General features: G+C 38.6%; 1 protein-coding gene across 2 annotated transcripts in view; it reads left to right on the top strand.

Moving 5' to 3' along the window:
* The window catches only part of ERBB4 (erb-b2 receptor tyrosine kinase 4), a 1,098,037-nt gene that overhangs the window by 917,845 nt on the left and 157,197 nt on the right, over positions 1 to 22,995 (top strand). For both annotated transcript variants that reach the window (XM_058532926.1, XM_058532927.1), the window contains exon 20: positions 16,167 to 16,352. In XM_058532926.1, coding sequence (XP_058388909.1) covers positions 16,167 to 16,352 — 186 coding nt within the window. The remainder of the gene's footprint in view (positions 1 to 16,166; positions 16,353 to 22,995) is intronic.

The following is a 22,995-nucleotide window of genomic DNA, read 5'->3' as shown; positions in this document are numbered from 1 at the left end:
GGGTTGAGGAACTCCAAGGTTTGTTGAAGTGTCTCAAGACTAGTAACAGAACTTCTAAGGCCTGAAGGATCAAGGGGAAATTTACCCTGAACTGACAGCAGCTGTGGCCTTTAGTAGACGATTGCAGGAAAGTGGGGGTGAGGGATAAATACCAACCACACTTTCTTTTCTCTTTTATCTTCTGCTATTGTTTTTCATTGGCTGAACCCAAGTAAAAGCCAGGGGGCAAGGTAGCCTGTTGTCATTCATTTAAGTCAGTTCACTGGGCACATGGCAACACAGAGAAGGATGGAGAATGGATCTGAAAGGACAAAGAGAAATATGCAGGCCAGTCTCATAGATCATTAGCGTCATAGCTGGGAGCATAGTCGAAACTTCTCTATTCTAAAATTTATTACAATTTTCAACATATCAAATTTAATTCAACAGATGTTTATTGAGTACATACAATGTTAAGGCTCTCCAAAAAATGTAGCACTCCAAAAAAATGCCTAGGATTTTTTTTAGGTTATAGGAAAAGCAGACTGGAGTTAACAAAAAAAAAAAAATCAGCATTGTTTTTACAATGGTGCTGTGACTCTGAACTTAAGTTGGAGTGAGAATGAAGATACATAGAAGGATGTAAATTGGAGCTACACTGAAATAAGCAATTAATAGGACCTGGTAAAATATTAGATCTTGAGTGCAAAGGAAAACAATAGAAAAGAGAAGGCCAAATATGAATCCAAGATTTTAAAACCAAATTAGAAAATGTTTCTGAAATTTACGAAATTAGCAAAGTTAGCAGACAAGCTCCTATAGAGAAATTTACTCTTTGTCTTAAATTTGAGGTCCAATAGGATATCTATGTCAATTTGACCAGAAGGCGTTTGAAATATGGGTTGATTCCTGGGAGGTAGGATAGGAAGGAGGAATATGATAAAGATTCTGTTCATTTATTCATAAAATTGTATTGCTCCCTTCCTGTGAGCTATATACTCTACAAGAATTTGGTAATAGTCTAATGAATATGATCAACTAATATTACTACTTCCAAAGAAATATTTAGAGATGGCAGACATTTAACAGATAACTCTAAGAAAATGGGATAGGTGTTATACTATGGGATGTATACATATAAAAGTAGAACTATTTGTTCTTGCTCAGAGATGATAGTTGGAATTATAGGAGTTGAGGAGAAAGCTTAGAACATTGACACAGCATAATTCTCCTGTTTGGGATATTTTGCACAGATATTGTGGCTATGATAATAATGGATTTTGTTTTCTGTCTTATAAATACCAGTACTATTTACACAGCTTCAAACTAAATCAAATCATGAAAAACACAAAATTTTGCAGTTGATTCCACATGTTTTTGACAACTCTATCATATTTCTTAAAGTTGTAAGATATATGGATGCAAGAGATTACAGATGAATACAAAGAATATTAGGGACAAAGCCATGGTAGCATCTCCACATTTAAGGTGTGGGAGGGAAAAGCTGGTACTAGTATTTGTAATAAGGGGACTCAGAGAGACTGGAGGTCTAGGATAGAATGAAATACCAACATCAGCCACAGATGGATTTCCAAAAAGAAAAGTGGTCAGTGAGCTGAAACAGTGCAGAAGTTCAGGAAAATGTAAGAATGAGAGAATAAACCCACTGACTGGTGAAAAGGAGGTCATTGATGACTTTTTCGAGAGTGATTTGAATAGTAAGAATTCAGGAATTTCCAGAAAAACTGGAAGCCCTAATGACTGAGGGGCTATAAAGTGAAGAAATAGCCAAAGTGAGGATGGTAAATATTCCCTAAGTGGAGAAATGGCAAAAACTGAAGGAATTTTCATTTTTAGAATATGGGATATTTACATATACTTGTAGGTTCAGTGAGGTGCCAAAATGGAGTGAAGGAGAAGTTGTGCTAGAGACAAACAGTGGTCAAATGATTCAAGGAATGAAATGGAATTTCAAGAGCATGTTTTATGGAGTAAATACTGCGAAAGGTAGAAAGCTTTTTGTTTTTTTCCTTACTCAGAGATAAAGGTCATAACACGTAATAAAGAGTCAATAACAAATCAAAAGCTAAAACAGAGGCCTGTTTTTAGAGGATCAGATCAGGAGATTTAGGATAAATCTCCATGAATCTATGCCTTCCTCTAAGAACATTTGAAAATTTCAGAATTCAGATAGTGGGAGTTGCTTTTGGCCAAGGAATGGCAAAATGGGACTATCAAGGAGAAAAAAAATTACATGGTGACGGTAAATGCTTTATTGTAACAGTTGACATTGGCGTTCAGGCTAGGAGAGAGGTAAAGGAAGCATAACCGAAAGCAGGCATTAAGAAAATTCTGAATAAATCCAGTCTTCTTCTCATGACTTCCAGGCCTTTCATGATCTGGCCCCTAGCTACATTTCCAGTCTCATCTCAGGCCACTGCCACTCTTGCTCAATTCCGGACACAGGAGCCTTCTCGGAGCTTCCAAAATTTGCCAAGCTCTTAGGCTCTTTCCTCGAATTTGTCTATCTGGCTTCTCACAATTCAGATCTCAGTCACATTTCTTGACTACCCTTATCCATAGTAGCTCTGCAGCCACCATTTTACTATCTGCCGCAACACCCTATGTATTTTCTCCATTACCTTTAATATAATTTATAATTATTTATATGTCTGTTTTGTATTTATTTGGTTTCCCTATTTACTGATTGCTTCTCCCAGTAGAATGAAATCTTCGTAAGACTAGAGATAATATTGTAGACCCGGCTTTAATCAGAGTGCCAGGTTCATAGCAGGTCATCAATAAATATTTTTAAGTGAGTGAATGTATAACAAAGGGATAGGAACACATAAGGGTAGAGGAAAAGTTGCTATAACCAGGGATGGGGGAAGGAAGAAAACACAGTGAAAAAATAGAATTCTACCTTGTGTAGAATTCTTATGGTCTTCATTATGTAGCAGTGTTAAGTACTATCTAAATCTAAGATACAGCCACCCAATGGGTGAATGACGGAGAATGCAGATGGAAAACTGCTGACTCCAAAGGTTAGTAGGATCCTAATCTTAATTGTTCAAGTCCATGACGATCATACCAGAGATTGGAAAGAGGTGCTAAGGCCACTGAGCAACGTGGACAAACTTAAACTGATGGCGTATTAACTCAACCTGTCTAACTGCTGCTCACCTGCTTGCACAAGTAAATTATTATTTATTCTAGACATGAAGGAGCAGATGCACATTTCATTTATCTTGTTATCTGGGTACCATCTGCAGCAAAACAGGTTTGTAAAACATTAGTATGGACCAGTAATTTTATTTCATTTTTCATCACGACCGTCATCATCATCTTTTTTTCTTCATCACCATCTCCCTCACTGTCTTTAGGAAAGGCATTTGTTTCAAGCGTTCACAAATCTGCTGACTACTGCGTTAAGTACCATTTTATATGCCTACATTAATTGTCTGTCTTTTCTTTTTCTCTCCCCCTTTTTATCTTCCTTATTCCTAATGCAATGAGATTTTCCCCATTTTCAGCTGGAGGGTATTGAATTAATGGTCCATAGACAGAATGAAACAGTGAAAGTTTGGCTGAAATTGACAGTTTTTTAAAACAGAATAGCCCATAAGTTTTGACTGGCCATATATATATTTTTTTTCTTCTTGTTTCTTTTTGTGAAACCACTAACCAACATGAGTGAGAAAACAAGTTTAAGTGGCAAAGTATAAACATCTGAAGGCTGGGCAAAATGATACCTTAATGTGACGAATGGTATTGCTCACTTTTATTATTGTACAGAAATGTCTTTCCTTCAAACTGAAATAGAGATACAAATAGCATAAGCAGGAGAATAATGGCTCACATACTTCAGAGCTTTTGTCTATGCTGTGGCTGTCCCTTGGTAGCTTAAAAAAAAATGTCGTTATTCAAACCAGACCTTATTATAAAGAAAAATGTTTTTGCTTTAGAGTTTTCAGCACCTGTTACATCCTTCCCCTCTGTCCAATGAGAACATGCTTTAGTTCACCTACAAGAAAAATTTTTATAAAGCAAAAAGGAAAACAAAGTAAGGGAATAATTTTATTTCTGGAAAAATAGATAATGCACCTGTCAACTTGTATTTCAGTGGCCTTCACTGACATTTTCTAGTGACAGCAGCAGAGATTCCAAAATTGCTTCCATAGGCCCTACACGGAGAAAGGTAACAGAGGACGTTATTAATTTTAACATAGAGTAATTTATTGAAACCCAACACTCCATTATTAAAATATTGGAATTTTTTCCCTTTCCATCCCACTCATCACTCTGAATGAATCCACATTCTCTTTCCTTTATCTATTCCCCTATCCCCCAAAAAAGCCATCTGCTATTTCCTTTATGAAAAAATAAAACCTACAATTAGTGTCTTGTTCATCTTTTCTTTCTCAAAAAAAGAGAACTATTATGCAAATACTCTGCAATTTGGTTTCAAATACTCTTTGTAGTGTGATGAGCAATTTTCCTTAATACAACTCCAGCTTTTTGGCCAGGACTTACTAATAGATTTTTTTTTAAAGAGAACTTTCATGCAACTTTTTTACACTCTTCTGATGTAAACTTTTCAAATGCGTATTTAGAATGGAATTATCGTTACTCCTTGACTGGTAAAAAAAAAAAAAATTGTTTATCTATTTTGTCCTGAAAAAGAAGCCTGAAATAACTTCGAAATCTTTCTTTTACCTTAAATTTCATCATTCTCTTTATCTTAAATGGCCTGTACCAAATAATACTCTCAGGAAATCAGAGAAATATGTTTTCTTTGGCTTTATCTGAAAGCGTATTGTAAGTGATGGCAGTTTACGTGTAAGTGCGAATTTGTTGTTTGATGTTGGTTTCTCCTCCCCGTTAGGAACTGAAGTCTGATTTGACCCAATTCATCCAGGTATGGCTAATGTCAGGTTTGGGACATCTTGTTAACAAGATAAGCATTTACAGTGCAAAGTGCTCATGAAACTGAAGTAAAACTTTACGGTATTTTTACTATCACAAGAAATAGCACTGCACTAAGAGTCAGAAATCCTGAGTCTTAAAACTGACCCTGCTAATTAGTTGCCCTATAACCCGGGGCAATCAACCCACTCAGATTTGGTTTCCTTGCTTACAGCTCAGAATTACTACCTCTTTTGACTGCTTCGTAGGTTTATCACGAAGGTCAGACCACTGGTGCATGTTACTCCTTTTGCAGTGGCTTATAAAGATACACATTTGACGGGGATGTTCCAGAGTTCTCGAAGTTTCATATTTCCTGCACTAGCTTCACCCAACCCAGCGAGTTTGCTACAAATGCAGGTTTGGCAGATCCACTTCTAGACCTGATTATCTGGGAGGGGGTCCAGGAAAGCTACACTCGTCATGATAAACCTAGGTGCTATTATGCACATGAAAAACTGAGAGCCATCAAAGAGAAATAGAAGACAATCACTGTAAATTTAGTTCAAGTAGATGTCTAATCCAGCCCTGGTGGTCTAGTGGTCAAGATTTGGTGTTCTCACTGCCACAACCCGGGTTCGTGCAGGGACCCACAACACCCACCTGTTATTATTTTTTTGTGTGTGTGAGGAAGATCAGCCCTGAGCTAACATCCATGCCAATCCTCCTCTTTGTTGCTTTTTTTTTTGGTGAGGAAGATCAGCCTTGTGTTAACATCTGCCAATCCTCCTCTGTTTTTGCTGAGGATGACTGGCCCTGAGCTAACATCCGTGCCCATCTTCCTCCACTTTATATGGGACGCCGCCACAGCACGCCTTGCCAAGCAGTGAGTCGGTGTGCACCCAGGATCCGAACCGGCGAACCCCAGGCCGCCACAGCGGAGCGTGCACTTAACCGCTTGCGCCACCAGGCCGGCACCGACCACCCACCTGTCACTTGTCATACTGTGTCAGATGCATGTTGCTGTGATGCTGAAAGCTATGCCACCGGGATTTCAAATACCAGCAGGATCACCCATGACGGACAGGTTTCAGTGGAGCTTCCAGACTGAGACAGACTAGAAAGAAGGACCTGGTCACTCACTTCCAAAAAATTGACCATGAAAACTTGTGAATAGCAGCGGAGCATTGTCTGATAGAGAACTGCAAGGTGAGAGGATGACGCAAAAAGACCAGGCAGAATTCTGCTCTGCTGTACACAGGGTGCTAGTAGTTGGAACCAATTCTACAGCACTAACAACAAAGATATTTAATACCTAATTAAATGTCTAATTTGGAACTTGATTAAATTAGATATTTAATTTGATTAGATGTTTTGCTTATTTGTTGGTATGTCTGCATATATTTATATGTTTGCATATCATAATTCAGTGAAGGAACCTTCTGGTTTACACTTTCAAAATTAATATTAATTAATAATCAATTTATTATTGTTATTATTAATTAATTAGTATTAATATAATACTAGAATAAATAATAGGTAATTAACTTGGCTAAGATTCCTATCTGTACTCTCCTTATAACTATACCACTTTGCTTTATTTCAAGTGTTTACTGAAATATACCGTAAGCAAAACCAAAACGTTTTCACCTTGTGGATCCAGATGGAGCCGCATTAATAGTAATGACTCAAATTTTTGGCTTTATTGATTATGCAGAAACTCTAGCCCCCAGAGAAGACTCCCCAAATAGTTGGGGAAGCTGCTGGGTGTCTCATATGTATCCATAAACCAGTATCCCATTTGTGGTCAGCCTGTGGTATCTGCGTGTCCTTTCTTACCAACTCTGGCCCCCATGTGGGGCTTCTCTTCTCTCTGAGCCACTGAGAGGTCCTACTCCCAGCACTGCTGGCTGGTACCACCTGAGGACGCCACGTCCTTCCAGGAGGTCATGCTCCTCAGTGCTCCCCGGGCTGCCAGTCCTCAAGGTGTTGCAGTGGTGGCGGGCTCAGCAAGGAAGCATAGAAACTGGTGCTCTCCCCTCTTCTACGACACATCTGGTTCCCTGGGGTCACTGGGGAAGGGGAAATGGGAGGACCTGTTCTCCTTGGAAGCCATCTGGAAAACAACAATTTCAGCTTCTGCCCACAAAGGCTCAACAACAGAGTCCTTCGAGTTAGGCTAACAGCGTCTTACCAGCCTCTTTCTTCTGTTTGGCCTTATATCGCTCCTTTCTTCGGGCATGTGCCCTTAGTGCCCCACTCTTCCTTACTCAAAAAGGAAAACATTATACCTCACAGAAGACCCCAGCTGGATCCAGTAAACCCTCTACTCTACCAGACATACTCCATAATTGTGGACACGTAATCCTTAGACTCCGAGGAACTAAGCACCACTAAAATAGTAGTGGAGGTTGAAAGTGAATAATGTCCTCAAAAATAGCTTCAAAGGAGTAATAATAAGGGTCAAGTACTTCTACAAGGCTAACTAGGAAAGACAGCAGTCTCCAGCTATTTTCCTCTCCCTTCCCTGCCCCCATTTTCCACCGCCCAAAGTGACCACTTTTGACTTTTTGGCAATTTCTCCTGTAACTTAACTCTGTTAACCTTAAAATAAAATAATTGACAAATTATAAAATCAAAGCTGAGTTTATTTGGAAATAGCAAAGGAATTGCAATTCAGGACAAGCAAACTATGGTGAACCATAGGCAAGTCTGAAGAGACAAAGGGAAGGTCAGCTTTTATTAGGTTCTAGAAGGAAATTGGGGAGGATTGTTTTGAACAAAATTCGTTGAAGAAGAACAAGAGTTCAAGGTGGTGGCAGTTTCTCATTGGCTGCATTGTTAGTGTATTGTCGCTGAGAGAGGGAGGGATCTTCCTTCTTCCTGCTGGTTATGTAGACTGCGACAGTGGTACCTGTGTGGGAGCTCTCCCTTCATGGTTTCTCAACTCTATTTTGAATAAGGTATCCTTCATCAATTTTCACATTTCTCCTTTTGATCAAGATCTTTCTTTGAAGGCATCACTGATCAAGAGCCAAGTCATCTGAGTTATGATTTGTATGTATGTCCCTCAGTTCCAGGAAGGACCTTTCTTGGGTTTTGTCCCATGTCAGAGGGAAAGTACACAGTGATCAGAAAACATTTAGGCCGCATTTGAGTAACAAGGAAGGTAGGAGGAAGAACCCTCAGATGCTTTCTAATCATATTTTGTCAAGGTTATAGGCATCAGAAATCATCTCAAAGCATTGAGCCAATGTTATTCTATTTGGCAATTTGTTTCTGCAAAGGTTTGACATGTAACAGGTGCAAAGTTGGAAACAAAATTAGAAGTAATACGACAAGCCTAGTTTGTAGGATGATTCTGAAGCATGAACCTGGACCTGAAGGCAGCCAACTGAATAAGTCAAAGGCTCATGGGGACCCAGGTGAAACTTGTAACCTCCATGCTTTTTCTGTGATTTCATGCAATTGGGTATCTACTTCTCCAGAGGAATTTATCCATGTGCAACAGGTGATATTTACTACCACACATACACCAACTTGTTCAGGAGATAGTTAATGGTGATTTGATTGTCTAATACTACTTAGCCAGGGAATCTAGTGATTGCTGTTAGGCTGCTATTGCCTTGGCAGTAGAGTCAGCTATGTTGCCAATTGTAATAGATCAATTGATAACCAGGCACTCATTTGTGTGTATTTTGAGCCAAAGAAACAGAAAAGACCTGCCAAAGGAGGCAAATCCAGAGTCATGGTCCCTATCAGGTAGTTCACGTTTGTTTTTTTGATGTAGGTTTAGGGGATTGGCCCAGTGCTCAGTTTCAGATTGACTATGGATGGACAGTAGAACCACTGGATATCCTAGTAAGCATTGTCCCCCTATCCACCAGCTATATTGACAATCATAGGTCCAGGGTTGGTGCCATCCTCCACAGGAAAGGTGAAACCAGGTGGAGCACAGAGGACCCTACTGGATATCCTAGTAAGCATTGTCCCCCTATCCACCAGCTATATTGACAATCATAGGTCCAGGGTTGGTGCCATCCTCCACAGGAAAGGTGAAACCAAGTGGAGCGCAGAGGACCCCAGGTAAAGCATAATTGTTAATAGAGTTGTTAACATATATCTTTTGATTAGTTTCTTTGAGCCAAGATTCTGTGGTCTTGGCACATTCAGGAATATGCCTTACCATCCTAAAAGGTTCCCTTCTAAAAGTTCTGCATAGAGAGGTAAGACCATTGGTGTTTTCTTTCATGGCACGAGGGCAGTTAGTATCAAGGAACGGGAAAGAATGCAGGGGCAAGAAAGTGGTAGGGTTTGCAAAAGTTGTTGGGCTCTGACGGTTATTAAGGGAAAAGATTAAAATAGGATACAGGGGAAGTCAGTTGCAGAAGCCTGACACAATAGGTAACACCCAAAGAAAGATGGAAGTAGTTATCAGTTGACTGGGAACTAAGGAAAAATTTGTTACAGGTAGGACTAAAGAGTCACCACTGTCGTGGACAGATTGAAGTTTTTGGCGGCAAATCCAACAATCAGACAGGTCTCTCTCTTTTGCAATAGATTGGGAAACAAAAATAAGATTATTGTCTTTCCAAGAGAAAGAAAGAGGAAATACAGTGAGGGAAAACAGTGAAGAAAAGATAGACAGGCCTGGTCCAGTCATCTTGGGAAAACTATGCTTCAGATGTCTGCTGCAATTCCCTGACACTTTCAATTTTAATTCACCAGTTGGAGTGTAGGTCCGTTCAGCAGTTGGAGCCTTCTTTAAATGAGACACCTGAATCCAGGAATCTATTCCTTGGAGCTTTGCTGTGCAGGGGTTGGTTAACAGCACCTGGTAAGATCCCCTCCAGTGAGGTTGGAGGGAGTCTTTCTGAATGGTCTTTTTCAGTACATGAAATCTTCAGGTGACTGATTATGATCTCTTTTGTTTCCCTCTCCTGGGAGGACACTATGGAAAGATTGTTCTACCAAAGTATGATTATTCTCTACGGATTTGGTTAGACTTTTGCAAAATTGAAGTACATCGTCTTTTATCAGCAGTTGGATCAGAGGAAGAAGGGGCTAGGTGCATTGGATATCCTGTGATTATCTCAAAAGGGGAGAGTTTATGAGTTCCAAAAGGGATGGATTTGAGACTCAGAAGAACCAATTGTAGTGCTTTTGGCCAGGGTATTTGAAGCGTTTCTACAAATTTTGCCAATTAAGTCTTAATAATGCCATTAGTACATTCAACTAGTCCTGAAGATTGAGGAGGTTAGGCACAGAAAAAATGTAGAACCAGCCAAACAGCACAAACTCGTACAGTGGTCAAGTGGGTTCCTCGGTCACTGTGAAGTGTGAGGGGGGTTCCCCAAGTAGGGATAATTTTTTCTAATAGGATTTTAGCCACAGAATAGGCAGTAACTTGCCTGCAAGGGAAAGCATCAGTCCAGTGAGAGAACATACAAATCATTACCAAAACATATGTATATCCTTGAGATGGGAGTAACTGTATAAAATCCATTTGCAAGCCTCAAATGATCTGTGAGGCAATTTAAAATGTGCAGGAGCAGTGCGAGCAGGTTTTCCCAGATTATCTCTTGGGCAGATGGGGCAAGCAAGATAGATTTTTTGCAGTCTTATGTATATTTTCTCACCAATATTCTTTCATAAGTGTTACCATTTTGTCAGTAGACCAATGATTGAATGAATGCACAATGGTCAACAATGGAAATTTTAGAATCTCTGGTAGGACTGAGTTTTTATTTGGCCCAAATCAGAGGTTTCTTGTTTTACCATGCCAGTAGCCATTGGATTGCCAATATTGTTTTTCTTCCTCTGGTGCTGATTGAGCCTCTCCACTTAATTTTTCTAAATCATCATCTTCATTGTGTTCCAATGCTTCGAAGCATTCTTTTGGAACACAATGGAGGTTTGCCTTTGGTTCCCTTGAGAGCAGCATTTTTGGTGAAAATATCAGCGAGGTGGTTTCCTTTAGCCTCCAGAGAATGAAGTTTGGAATGTCCAGGAACCTTGATGATAGCCAAAGCTGCTGATAGAATTATGGCATCTAGAAAATTTTGGACATGAGACCCATTATTAATTTTATCTCCATTAGAGGTAAGGAAACGTCTCTGTTTCCATAGCATTCCAAAATCGTGGGTTACTCCAAAGGCATACTGGTTGTTGGTGTAAATATTTGCAGTTTTTCCTTTAGCTAGGATGCAAACATTAAGTAAGAGCATATATTTCAGCCTGTTGGGCTTACGTAGCCAAACGCAAAAGTGCCACCTAATGAATTAAAAAGGGGTTGTAATCACATACCCAACACAGTTTTGTCATTTACATTCTTTAAGTAAGAACCACTGGTAAACCGTGAGAAATCAACATTGGTTAAGGGAGTTTCCTGTAAATCATTGTGATGAGTCAGAAGGCGATCTGTCAGAGTCAAACAGTCATGAGGAGTCTCGTCCATAAAAGAGGAAAGAAAGGTGGTAGGGTTAAGGTTATTGCAGCGAGAAAGGATTATAGGAGGAGCCATTAGCAGGAGGATTTCATAGGAGGTGAGGCAACTAGCTGAAAGATGTTGAATGTAATGAGAATTTAGAAGGGCTTCTGCCACATAGGGTACAAGAATAGTTAAGAGGATCCCATGACTATTTTTTTTTTGGTGGCCTTAACCAAAATGGCAGTGACAGGAATGGCTCTGAGACAAGGGGGGTATTTTCTGTGCCACAGAGTCTAGCTATTGGCTATAATACCCTATGGGGTGATGGTGGTCTCCAAGTGCATTTCCTTCCTTTTCATATATGAAGGAAAAAAGGGAAATTGATAATTGGGATCTCCAAAGACCGGGGTATTTATTAATTTTTCCTTTAAGGCTTTAAAGCCTACATCATCTTGATCTTCCCAAACAATAGGGTCAGGTTTGTTTTTTTTTAGTAAAACATATAGAGGTTAGGCCATAAAGGAAAAGTTTGGAATTTAATTTCAGCAGTAGCCAGCTAGCCCAAGAAAACCTTGTAATTGGTGCTTAGTGATGGGTTTTGGAAAGTTCAGGATGCCATGAAGCCTATCTGTATCTAAATGTAGCCTTTGTTCCAAGATCAGTGTCCAAATTTTCAAACCTGAGTTTGAACAAACTGAAAGTTTTCCTTGGTGACTTTATGTCCTTTTGATGCTAAAAGTTTTAACAGGTGAGTACTGTCTTCCTGTGAGGAGGTTTGGGAAGGGGAGCAGAGAAGTCAGTCATCTATATGTTGTAATAAAGTGAAACCTCCAGGAAATTCTATATCATCTAGATCAGCCTTTAATATTTATGAGAAATAAGAAGGACTTTTGGTAAAACTTTGATGCATAACTGTCCAGGTATATTGTTGTCTTTCCCAAGTGAAGATGATGTGTTTGGCTGGCTTTATCTACTAGATACTAGAGAAAGGGCTACATAAGTTAATCACAATGAAAAATTTGCTTCTGATAGGGATGGAAGCCAACAAAGTATGAGGGTTGGGAACAACTGGGTGATGAGGGATAGCTATATTATTTATGACCCGAAGGTCTTGGTCAAACCTCCACTAATGGCCATTTGGTTTCTTTATAGGTAAAAGAGGGGTAGGTGTTACAGGGACTAGTGCAAGAAATAACAAGGCTTTGGGCCTTCTAATCTTGTATGGTTGACTTGATTCCTTGTAACACTTCTTCATTTATGGGGTATTGATTAATTCTGGGGAGAGGTTTTGAAGGATCCATTCAGATCTTGACAGGAGGAGCACTGTGAATTCTACCAATATCAGTTGATGATTTTGCCCATAGGGATGGTGGTAATTGATTCAACAGGGGCAAATGGCTAGAAACTTTGGCATCAGATTTGATATTGTCAGAAATAGTGCAAATAAAGGATTTTGAGGAAGATATATCCAGTTCATTGGACTAAGTTATTTTGGTTGTTGCCATCAAATTCTAAAGTTGTTTCCCCCTATTGGGAGAAAGAAATTCCTGCATGATATTTTTCTGAGTAGTCTTGGCACAGTAAGTGGACGAGGGCAGAGGTACTAAGTAGGAAAGAATAGGTATTTCTTGGAGGGCCCAGAAAAAAGGAAATAGGTTTAGAAATAGGGACCTGTTGAGGTTTACTAGAGATCCCCACTCTGTGAGCCATTTTAGTACCTTGAGGCAGGGGCTGTTACATAGCAGTGGTGTTGAGCACTGAGAGTGTAGCTCCAGCATCAATAAGGATGGATAAAAATTTGGTTCCAGTCTGGAGAGTTGTTTCTCCAAACCAGTTAAGAGGAAGGATTGTGAAAAGTCCTTGTGATTCCTTGAAGTCTCGTCATTGGGAAGTGGGAGGACACAGGAAGGATTGGTTGGATGACTGAAGACACCTGGAGCATTTTAGTTTATAGCGGTTTTTCTTCCAATGTCCTGGCTTCTTACAATAATGTCAGAGGCTAGGAGGATTTTGCTTCAGGGCCTCCCGCTGTTGAAGTTGGAGATAAAGGATTTTAGTGGAATCATCTGGGATGTGGGCTAATTGATTTGCAAAATTAACTAAGTCTAGAGTGGACATAGTTTCCTATTCTATTTGTGTTCTTTTAGCCAAGAGAGAAAGATCTCAGTCTAGATCATTAATGAACATAGAGTCGAAGGCCACCCAAGTGAATGCCACATCCATAGGAAGGCCAGAATTTTTCTTGAACACAATTTGAAGTCAACTGTAATAATCACACACAAGCTCATTGGGTTTCTGAATGCAAGCCTGGATCTTACTCCAATCAACAGGTTTTGGGAATGTGCTGGGAATTGCCTGGTGGAGTCATTTAGCAATTCCACGAGCCTGGACATATAATAGGGCAAAGGGTTGGTCCTCCATCTGCAATTCTAGACATCTTTCAGGATCATTCCAGTTGGTGGTTTTCATCCAGTGTTGGGCTTGGCCCTCGCCAACAAGCATATGGACTAATTGATATAAGTCTGAGAAACCAGGGTTGCAGGTCTAGACAACTATATTAAATTCCCTGGCAAATCCGTGAGGATCCTCAGTAACTTTCTGAAATTCTTTTACTATGGCATTGAGTTTGGCTTCAGTCCAAGGAACACAATAAATTAGGGGCTTACAGTTAGGGTCCTTGGAAGGTCTGATTTTAAAGGGGCAGATTTTAATGGATTTGGTTGAAGAGAAAGTGGGAATGGGAAGAGGTTCTGAGAAAAAGGGAACTTCAGCAAGAGAGTTGGAATGGGGAAGTGGAGGGTATTGAGAAGGAGATGTGGGTGCCACGGGGAGAGAAGAAAATAGCGACCGGGGCGAGATGGAGGAAGAGCTTTCTGATGCCTTTTATCATTCTTCCAATTGTCTAGGTTAATTGAGAAATTAAATTATTTTATTTATTAATTTTAATTGTAATTTTTTTCTTTATCAAATTAAGTTTTTGTGTCGGTAAAGAATCTTGAATAAGCTCGGAAGCCTCAAGGCACTGAGGAAAATGGGCATCCCATGCAGTTTGTTTTATCCTAGAGCCACGGTCTTCTAGCTTAGTTCTGAGAAAAGCAAGTTGGGGAGATCAAATGTTTCCCATAATGGCCATTGAATTTCTATAATACCTTTGGTTAGGTTGGCCCATTTAGTTAAGAATGCGCATGAGGAGGACCATAATTTTTGAACATGAAACCAGCTGGCATCCCAGAAGGAGGGTCCTCTTGAGAGTGTTTGGAGGATTGGGATCCCATAACTAACAAATTGGAGTGTAGACAACAAAAGAGTACCATAGTGCCCCCTTATCCATGCAGGATCTGTTCCAAGATCCCCAGTGGATGCCTGAAACTGCAGATAGTGCTGAACTCTATATAGACTATGTTTTTTCCTGTTAATACATACCTACGATCAAGTTCAATTTATAAATTAGGTACAGTAAGAGATCAACAACAATATTAACAACAATATTAACAACAATAACCAATGATCAAATAGAACAATTATAATAATGTATTGTAATAAAATTTACATGAATGTGGTCTCTCTCTCTCAAAATTTCTTAATGTGCTGTGCTCACCCTTCTTCTTGTGATGATGTGAGATGATACAGTGTGTATGCGATGAGATGAAGTGAGGGGAATGACATAGGCATTGTGACATAGCGTTAGGCTGCTATTGACCTTCTGATGGAATGTCAGAAGGAGGGTCATCTGTTTCTAGACCATGGTTGACTGTGTAACTGAAACCATGGAAAGCGAAACCACAGATAAGGGGAGGACTACTGTACTCACCAGGAAGGGTAATGCCTTCATGAAAACTAAATCTGGAGGGCTCAACCAAAGGCAGGGAGCTCGAATCCGAGAGGAGACTTACTGAACCAAAAGGAATGGAATGAGCCACAGAAATGGAGAGCACAAGGGGCTCCAGTGGGGACCACACGTGATCCTGGGTGTTGTTAGTTCCTCAGGGGTTTGTCTCCTTCAAATGTCACTGCTGACACCATATAATGTCAATCTTAAAACAATTGAAAAATAATCAGAATGAAGTTGAATTTGAGAATAGCTGAGGAATTGCAATTCAGGACAAGCAAACCATGGCAAACCACAGGCAAGTCCAAAGAGACTAAATGAAGGTCAGCTTTTATTAGGTTTTAGGAGGAAATTGGGGAGGGTTATTTGAATAAAAGTTCGTTGGAGGAGAACAAGAGTTTGAGGTTGTTACGGTTTCTCATTGGCTGCAAGCAGTGGTTAGTGCATTGTCGCTGAGGCAGGAAAGCATCTTCCTTCTTCCTTCTGGTTATGTAGGCAGGGGGTATGTATATGGGAGTTCCCCTTCATGGCTTCTCAACTCTATTTTGAATAAGATTTCCTTTATCAATTTTCACAACTACATGTATCTAAATAATATGCTTATACTCTCAATTCTTGATTTTTCAGAATTGCATTTATATAGATTATTGTACTCTAGAACCAAAGATCAAAGGTTAAAAATCCATTGTAATTTAGGATTCAATTTCAACATACTTGGCAGTAGATAAAATCTAATATTGTTCATATTAAAAAAGAGAGAATCCTGTTATTAATTTTGTATGCAGTTATTCTATAACATTTTCCATTTTCATGAAGGTATAGTCTTTGTTTTTCATTTAGTTTCACTTGAATTAAATCACTTTAAAAACATAATGGCTACAATAATGTCTTTTCATTTTTAATTGATTCCACTGAGTGAGAGTACATGTTCAAAATCATTATCCACACCATTAATTCAGTGCAAGTAACTGTAATTATAAAAAACTTTAAGTTGAAATGAGGGTGTTCTATTTTTTCTTATAGGAAGCCCTGATCATGGCAAGTATGGACCATCCACACTTAGTCCGGTTATTGGGTGTTTGTTTGAGCCCAACTATCCAGCTGGTTACACAGCTTATGCCCCATGGCTGCCTGTTGGATTATGTGCACGAACACAAGGATAACATTGGATCACAGCTACTGCTTAACTGGTGCGTCCAGATAGCGAAGGTAAGTGCCCGTCACTCCTCATGGAAATGACATGTCTGGCTTTGTATCTCCTAATCGAAAACAGTTTGAATATTAAAATCATGTCAAGTCTCTCAATCTATTTAAATAAAACAAATTAACATTTGCTGTATTGAAAGATGTATTATAGGGAGATATTTACATTTAAACCACAGATCAAACACATGATCGACTTGTGCTGTGCTGTTCGTGTTATATTGATTAGATACGAAAACAAATAGCTTACTGGTCAGGAGGAAAAATCGTGATACTGGATTTGTTCAGCTTTTTGTTTGTATTGATATAGTTTAATTTAACAAACAAAATCCAAGAAAGAAAAGAATTGAATGTCTTAATTATTCCATGTTTAGATGATTTTATTAAAATAGCTTATATGTTCAATTCTCAGTATTATCAGTGATCAAATTCTAAATATTTTCCTAGACGTTTTGATAATTCTCAATGGGTCTTTATTGGTTGGATTTTTTTTTTTTTTTTTGGTCTGGCACAAAATCTCAGAGATGTCACATACATAAGGGAAGTGGCCTGGGTCTTAGTACCTGAGATGATGGGGGAGGTGGTTTTGTGGTGAACCAGAGAGCACCTTCTCCCTTCTAGGAGACTATGGTTTTTTCCATAAAAATTACATGATCTTCTAATTTTTCAAGAGGGGCTGTAATTCTGGATTTTTACGTGAATTCTTCAAATTTAAATCTTGGCTCAAACTTGTGAAATGCTCTGGCAGCCAGAGCGAGCATTCATGTCCTGCAGTCCTCCAGAGTGCAAATTCTGATGTATATTCTTTTTATTTTATTTTATTTTATTCATTTTATTTTATTTTATTTTATTTATTTATTTTTTGTGTGTGAGGAAGATCAGCCCTGAGCTCACATCCATGCTAATCCTCCTCTTTTTGCTGAGGAAGACCGGCTCTGAGCTAACATCTATTGCAAATCTTCCTCCTTTCTCTTTTTCCCTAAAGCCCCAGTAGATTGTTGTTATGTGATAGTTGCACACCCTTCTAGTTGCTGTATGTGGGACGCGGCCTCAGCATGGCTGGAGAAGCAGTGCGTCGGTGCGCGCCCAGGATCCAAACCCGGGCCGCCAGTAGCAGAGCGTGAGCACTTAACCGCTAAGCCACAGGGCCAGCCCTGATGTACATTCTTTATGTTCAAAGTAAGCATTTATGATTATCTGTTCCAAGGATATTTCTTGAAAATTTTCTCTTTCTAGGTAAATAGTGCTGAGATGAGTTTTATTTATTTATTTTATTTATTTATTTTTTGTGTGTAAGGAAGATCAGCCCTGAGCTAACATGCATCTTAATCCTCCTCTTTTTGCTGAGGAAGACCGGCTCTGAGCTAACATCTATTGCCAATCCTCCTCCTTTTTTTTCCCCAAAGCCCCAGTAGATAGTTGTATGTCATAGTTGCACATCCTTCTAGTTGCTGTACGTGGGACGCGGCCTCAGCATGGCCGGACAAGCGGTGCGGCGGTGAGCGCCTGGGATACGATCCTGGGCCGCCAGTAGCAGAGCGCACGCACTTAACTGCTAAGCCATGGGGCCGGCCACTGAGATGAGTTTTAAAACACTATTTCAACTCTTAGTTACATCAAAATATGACTTGATGTTCTATGAATTCTATATGTATGTTCATCTTCGCATTTGTATAATATAAATGCCAAAATGTAATTTAGTAGTTTTAGCCTGTTTCCTTTTACAGTCTAATGATCAAGAAAAATACATTATCCAAAGCAGAAATTTGAGATGATTCTTAAAATGCAAACCCAAAAAATCATTTGAGGGAAAAGCCCAGTTTAGTTTTCTATACCATAAGTCTCAATATAGTTTGTTGTGGATGGTGTATTATAATTTTGTGAATATTACATGATAAACTCACAACTGAGAGGATTCTTTACAGTAAGGAAGCTTGAAATATAACTCTTCAAAAATTGATTTACTTACCGAAGAACTTCTATAATTTATAAGGTGAGCTAAATATGCAATAGAAATTCTCTAATCATCCTAGCACTATAAATGAAAACAAAACTAAACTTCAGATTTCTTAGCTCTTCTCTATATTTCCTGCAGTGTTCTGCATAATTTAGGCTTTATCCTTAGGGATTCACGGCATTAATATATCATTTATGCAAGACTGTACTCTCTAATAATAGAAACTACTTTGTGTTCCCTGAATAATCACACTGTTTTAAACCTTTTTACCTTTGCAAATGCTGTCTCTTCTGCTTAGAAATATTTTCTCAGAGTTTCTTGATTCACATAACATGACCTTTTTCATCCATCAACACTGACTGGGCTTCTTCCCCTTATGGAACCTTCCCTAGTCAACCTCTTTGACTCCAAACAGAAGTAACTTCTTCCTCCTCTGTAATAGTTTGGGTCATTGATATGTTGAAAACATTTTTATTATTTAAATGTTTTACTATGTGTCTCCATAACTCTCTGAGTTATGGAGTTATGGCGTGTTTATTTAGTCGTTTATCCTTCACTAAATATTTGTGGACACCTACCATGTGCCAGGTGCTATGCTGACTGAAGTGTCTAGGGGTGAACAACACGGCCGTGGGCCTGGGTCTCTCTGTATACCTTGAAGGGATGGACAGACATTCCACAAATAAAACAATAAAGTACAGGATTAAACACTATGGTTCAGATTTTGAAGAAAAATAATTACAGGCGAGACTTAAAGGAAGACCTCACTGAGTTCTGAGGGAGAAGACGTTGGCCATGGGTAGAAAATGGGTAGGTAGAGGAAAGATTACAAAAAGCCCTATAGATATGATGACCATGCAATTTATCATCCAAATGGGACAATTTCAGGAGTGAAAGGAGGCTCTATTACTAGTTACCTCAGGACAGCAGAGGACGGTATGTGGTAACCCTGTGCAGCATGAAAGTTTGGATTTCATTATAAATGTGGTAAGTAGTTGTTAAAGTATTTTACCATGGAATTGACATAAACCAATTTATGTTCTTAAGAGATCATGCCAGTTCAAGTAAGGAGATTAAATTGAGGCAATACAAGATGAAAATGAAGAGACCAGTTAGATGTCTGAGGGTAATGAAGATAAGGAGCAGCAAATGGAATTAAGATATATTTTTGAGACAAATTTAAGGCATTTGATTATTGATTAGCTCTGAATGATGGAGGGGAGTGTAGTGGTGCTGTTTCATGAGGTGGAGAAGGCTGAGGGATTGAATTTATTTGTAGGGAATAATCAAGAGTTCAGTTCTAGAAATGGCAAATTGAAAAATTTTATAAAACATGAAACTGGACTGTCAATTAGGTAGTTGAATTTATCAGGACTGTAGATTTAGATTTAGGAGTGATAGACATTTAAATATATGGGAAGATATGGGATTATCCAGAGCCTGACTGGGTCTGATTCATACTGCTTCTCAACACCTAAAATAGGGTCTTATATAGAGTAGCCATTCAATAAAAATATTTTATCAATATTTTTTACTCATAAAGAAAATAAAAAATTCTACCCTTAAGGAGGGAGTCTTTCTCTCACCATTTTTCTACTCTGAGGGCAGCATTGTGTGATGCTTTGGGAAACAACATTAGGGTCAGAAGGACCTACATTAGTATGTTAATGCCCACTTTTTGGTTTTGTGAGTTTGAGTTGTTTTTCAACCTGTCTGAATTTTTGTTTCTCCATTTATTAATGGAGTTAATGATTTTTGCATTTTTTCTCATCGCAAAGTGAGTAGACTAGTATCCACCTGTGGTAGGATGAAAAACAACCCCAAAGATATTATGTCCTAGCCCCAGAATCTGTAAATACTTACTTTGCACACTAAAAGGGACTGTGCAGGTGTGATTAAATTAAGGGTTTGGGGATAAGGAGATTATCCTGGATTATCCAGGTGAGTTTAGCATAATCCAAAAATCTTTATAATGGGAGGCAGGAGGAGCAGAGTAAGAGAGAGAAGATGTAAGGATAGAAGCAGAGTTGGAGTGAGGGGACTTGAAGATGGAGAAAGGGGCCTAGAAGCTGGAAAGGCAAGGAAACAGATTCACCCCTAGAACTTCCAGAAGGACTGCAGGCCTACCAACACCTCAATTTTAGTTCAGTAAAACTGATTTTAGACTTCTGACATCCAGAGCTGTAGGAAACTAAATTTGTCTTGTTTTAAGCCACTAAATTTGTGGTAATCAGTTACAGCAATAGAAAACGAATACACTTCCTCATAGAGATTTGCAAAGATTCAATAAAATAGCCCATGTAAGGTCCTGGCTCAGCTCCTAGAACATGGAGTGTTTAAAAACAATCTCCATTTATTAGCTCTAGGTTGAAAGCCTCGAAACAGAGAGTTGTTTTAGAAACGTCTGTAAAATACGAGTAAAATGGTCTGGGTAAAGACAAGCATTTTACAAATAGCTATTTCAATAATTTAGAGGCTCCTTTTTCTTGTTTCCAATTCTCACCAAGAGAGACTTGTGAAAGTAAGTGAGATACCATCATAACTTCTCCAATACCCACTTTCATTTTGGCCACATCCCTTTTTTGTTGACAAGGCTGGGAGGAGGGGGAGGAATGATGCTATAAAATAATCAGTTTATATTTGTGCTATAACTGTGGAATGTGTAACACAGAAATGACGATTATAACTAACATCAAGCCCTTACTCTGTGTGAGCACTACTCTGTGTATTTTATTCATTAGTTAATTTGTCTCATCACAAACCTAGGAGGTAGTATCATTATTATGTATATTTCACAGATAAGAAAGTGAGTCACAGAGAATTTAAGTAACTTGATTAAATTCACACAACTTGTAAATCAATAGTGGAACCACTAATCTATGTTGTCTTTATATATAGGGAAGAAAGTATTTAAAAAATATTTTCATCCGTATTTTAAGTTTTCTTCCCATTCTTCCATTGGTTCATCATTCTACATAATTTTATGTAATAGAAAACACAGATTTAAACACAAAATTCTTTGCTTCTCGTAGGCAGCCATAGTCACTCTGCATATGCTGTGTTTGGAACTTGATTTAATTTGGTAAGCAGAGCAGAACATACTATTGTTTAATGTTCATATAATACCACATGCTTTCCTGGTGCTGTATGAATCCAGGATAGAAGATAATGATGCAATTCCTTCTTTCATAGTGTTGCTAACACGTTGGACAAGCAGTTTTTTAACACAACTTAGCATATTCTGAAAAGTGTGTGTGAGTTTAGAGTGAAGGGACTTCGGTGGCGAATAACACTGATAATGATTGTGTCTGTGTAGATAAAGTACGTCTTACACACCTGGCATCTGCTTGGTGCTTTATGTACATTGTGTTATTTAATCTTTACTGAAACCCTGGCAGGTTTGGTCCATTATTCTCCCAGTTTATAGATGAAGGAAATGGGGAAGTTAAGTCCTAAAGGACACAGCAGTAGTTGAGATGCCTGGATTTTGTACCAGGTAACTCTGATGCCTGAGCCAAGTCTTTAAACCATTTTGCACTCTTTCCTCTCCAAACAGACACATGTTGCTGCACCTTAAAGTCACTTACTGCCCTCCAACAGCACTTCTGAATTTGAAGAGTTGTGAGGAGCATAACATTTTGTCTGTATTTGTGTCTCATCATTCATCTCATAATAGAAAAGATTCTATAATGAATAATACGTTTTATTGTCTCCATGAGAAATTTTTATTGTCTTATTATCAGGATGCATGTCACATTTTCAGGAGAAAGTACTAGATACTCACTCAATTATGGGAGAATTCTTTCAGCCAGTGTTTTACTTATAAAATATTATGAGGAAACAAGCTCAGAACTATCTGTGAACTATTGTGCAGAGTAGATACTGACCACGAGTGACAGTATAAATTAAGAATTTAATATGTATAGTCTGGCACTAGTTTATGTTAAGCACACAGACTCTAGAACCAGACTGACCGGGTTCAAATCCCAGCTACACCACTTATTAGCTGTTTGGCCCTAGACAGGTTAGTTAATCACTCTGTGCCCCTTGAAAATGTGAATAAAGATAGTACTTATTTCACAGAGTAATTATGAGAATAAGGTAATATTTGTAATGTGCTAAGAACATTGCTTAGAATAGAGTGAGAATGTATACTATGTGTTATTTTGGATAATATCTGACATGAATACAATAAGGAAAGACATATATATTTATAGTTAGAATATCCTAATGATGTTATTTTAAAAATAAACCACTTTTAAATGCCAGACATAAAAGATTGAGCATTAGTTCTTAGACCATGCTGGGGGTAGGAGGAGGTAATCTAATGTTTAATATTTAATAATTCTGACCTTTGGAAGAAAGAACTTGTCTCCCGTCCTCGTGTACTTTCCTACACATGTTCCTACGTTGCTGTTCCACATGCGTTATTATCATGGCCTCTAATTTTCATGTTAGAAAATTGGATTATTTGTAATACTGAAAACATGTGAAACTACCATGAAACCACCAGTGAACTAGGAGAGATCTGATGTCAGGAGTAATTCTTTGAATCAGATAGTCCACTACTGAAGAGGAGCAAAGAGAAAATTCTAAAATTTCAATCTCAAGCTAGAAAAAGTTAATATTGGTTTGACTTTCTATAACTGCACAAATTGTGGCTCTTGACTCCTTTCTAAGGAAAATATTATT

Source organism: Diceros bicornis, chromosome 37, assembly GCF_020826845.1.
Source record: "Diceros bicornis minor isolate mBicDic1 chromosome 37, mDicBic1.mat.cur, whole genome shotgun sequence".
NCBI classification, from domain to species: Eukaryota; Metazoa; Chordata; class Mammalia; order Perissodactyla; family Rhinocerotidae; genus Diceros; species Diceros bicornis.
The sequence above is the reverse complement of the archived record's forward strand: the minus strand, read 5'-3'. Positions and strand labels throughout refer to the sequence as shown.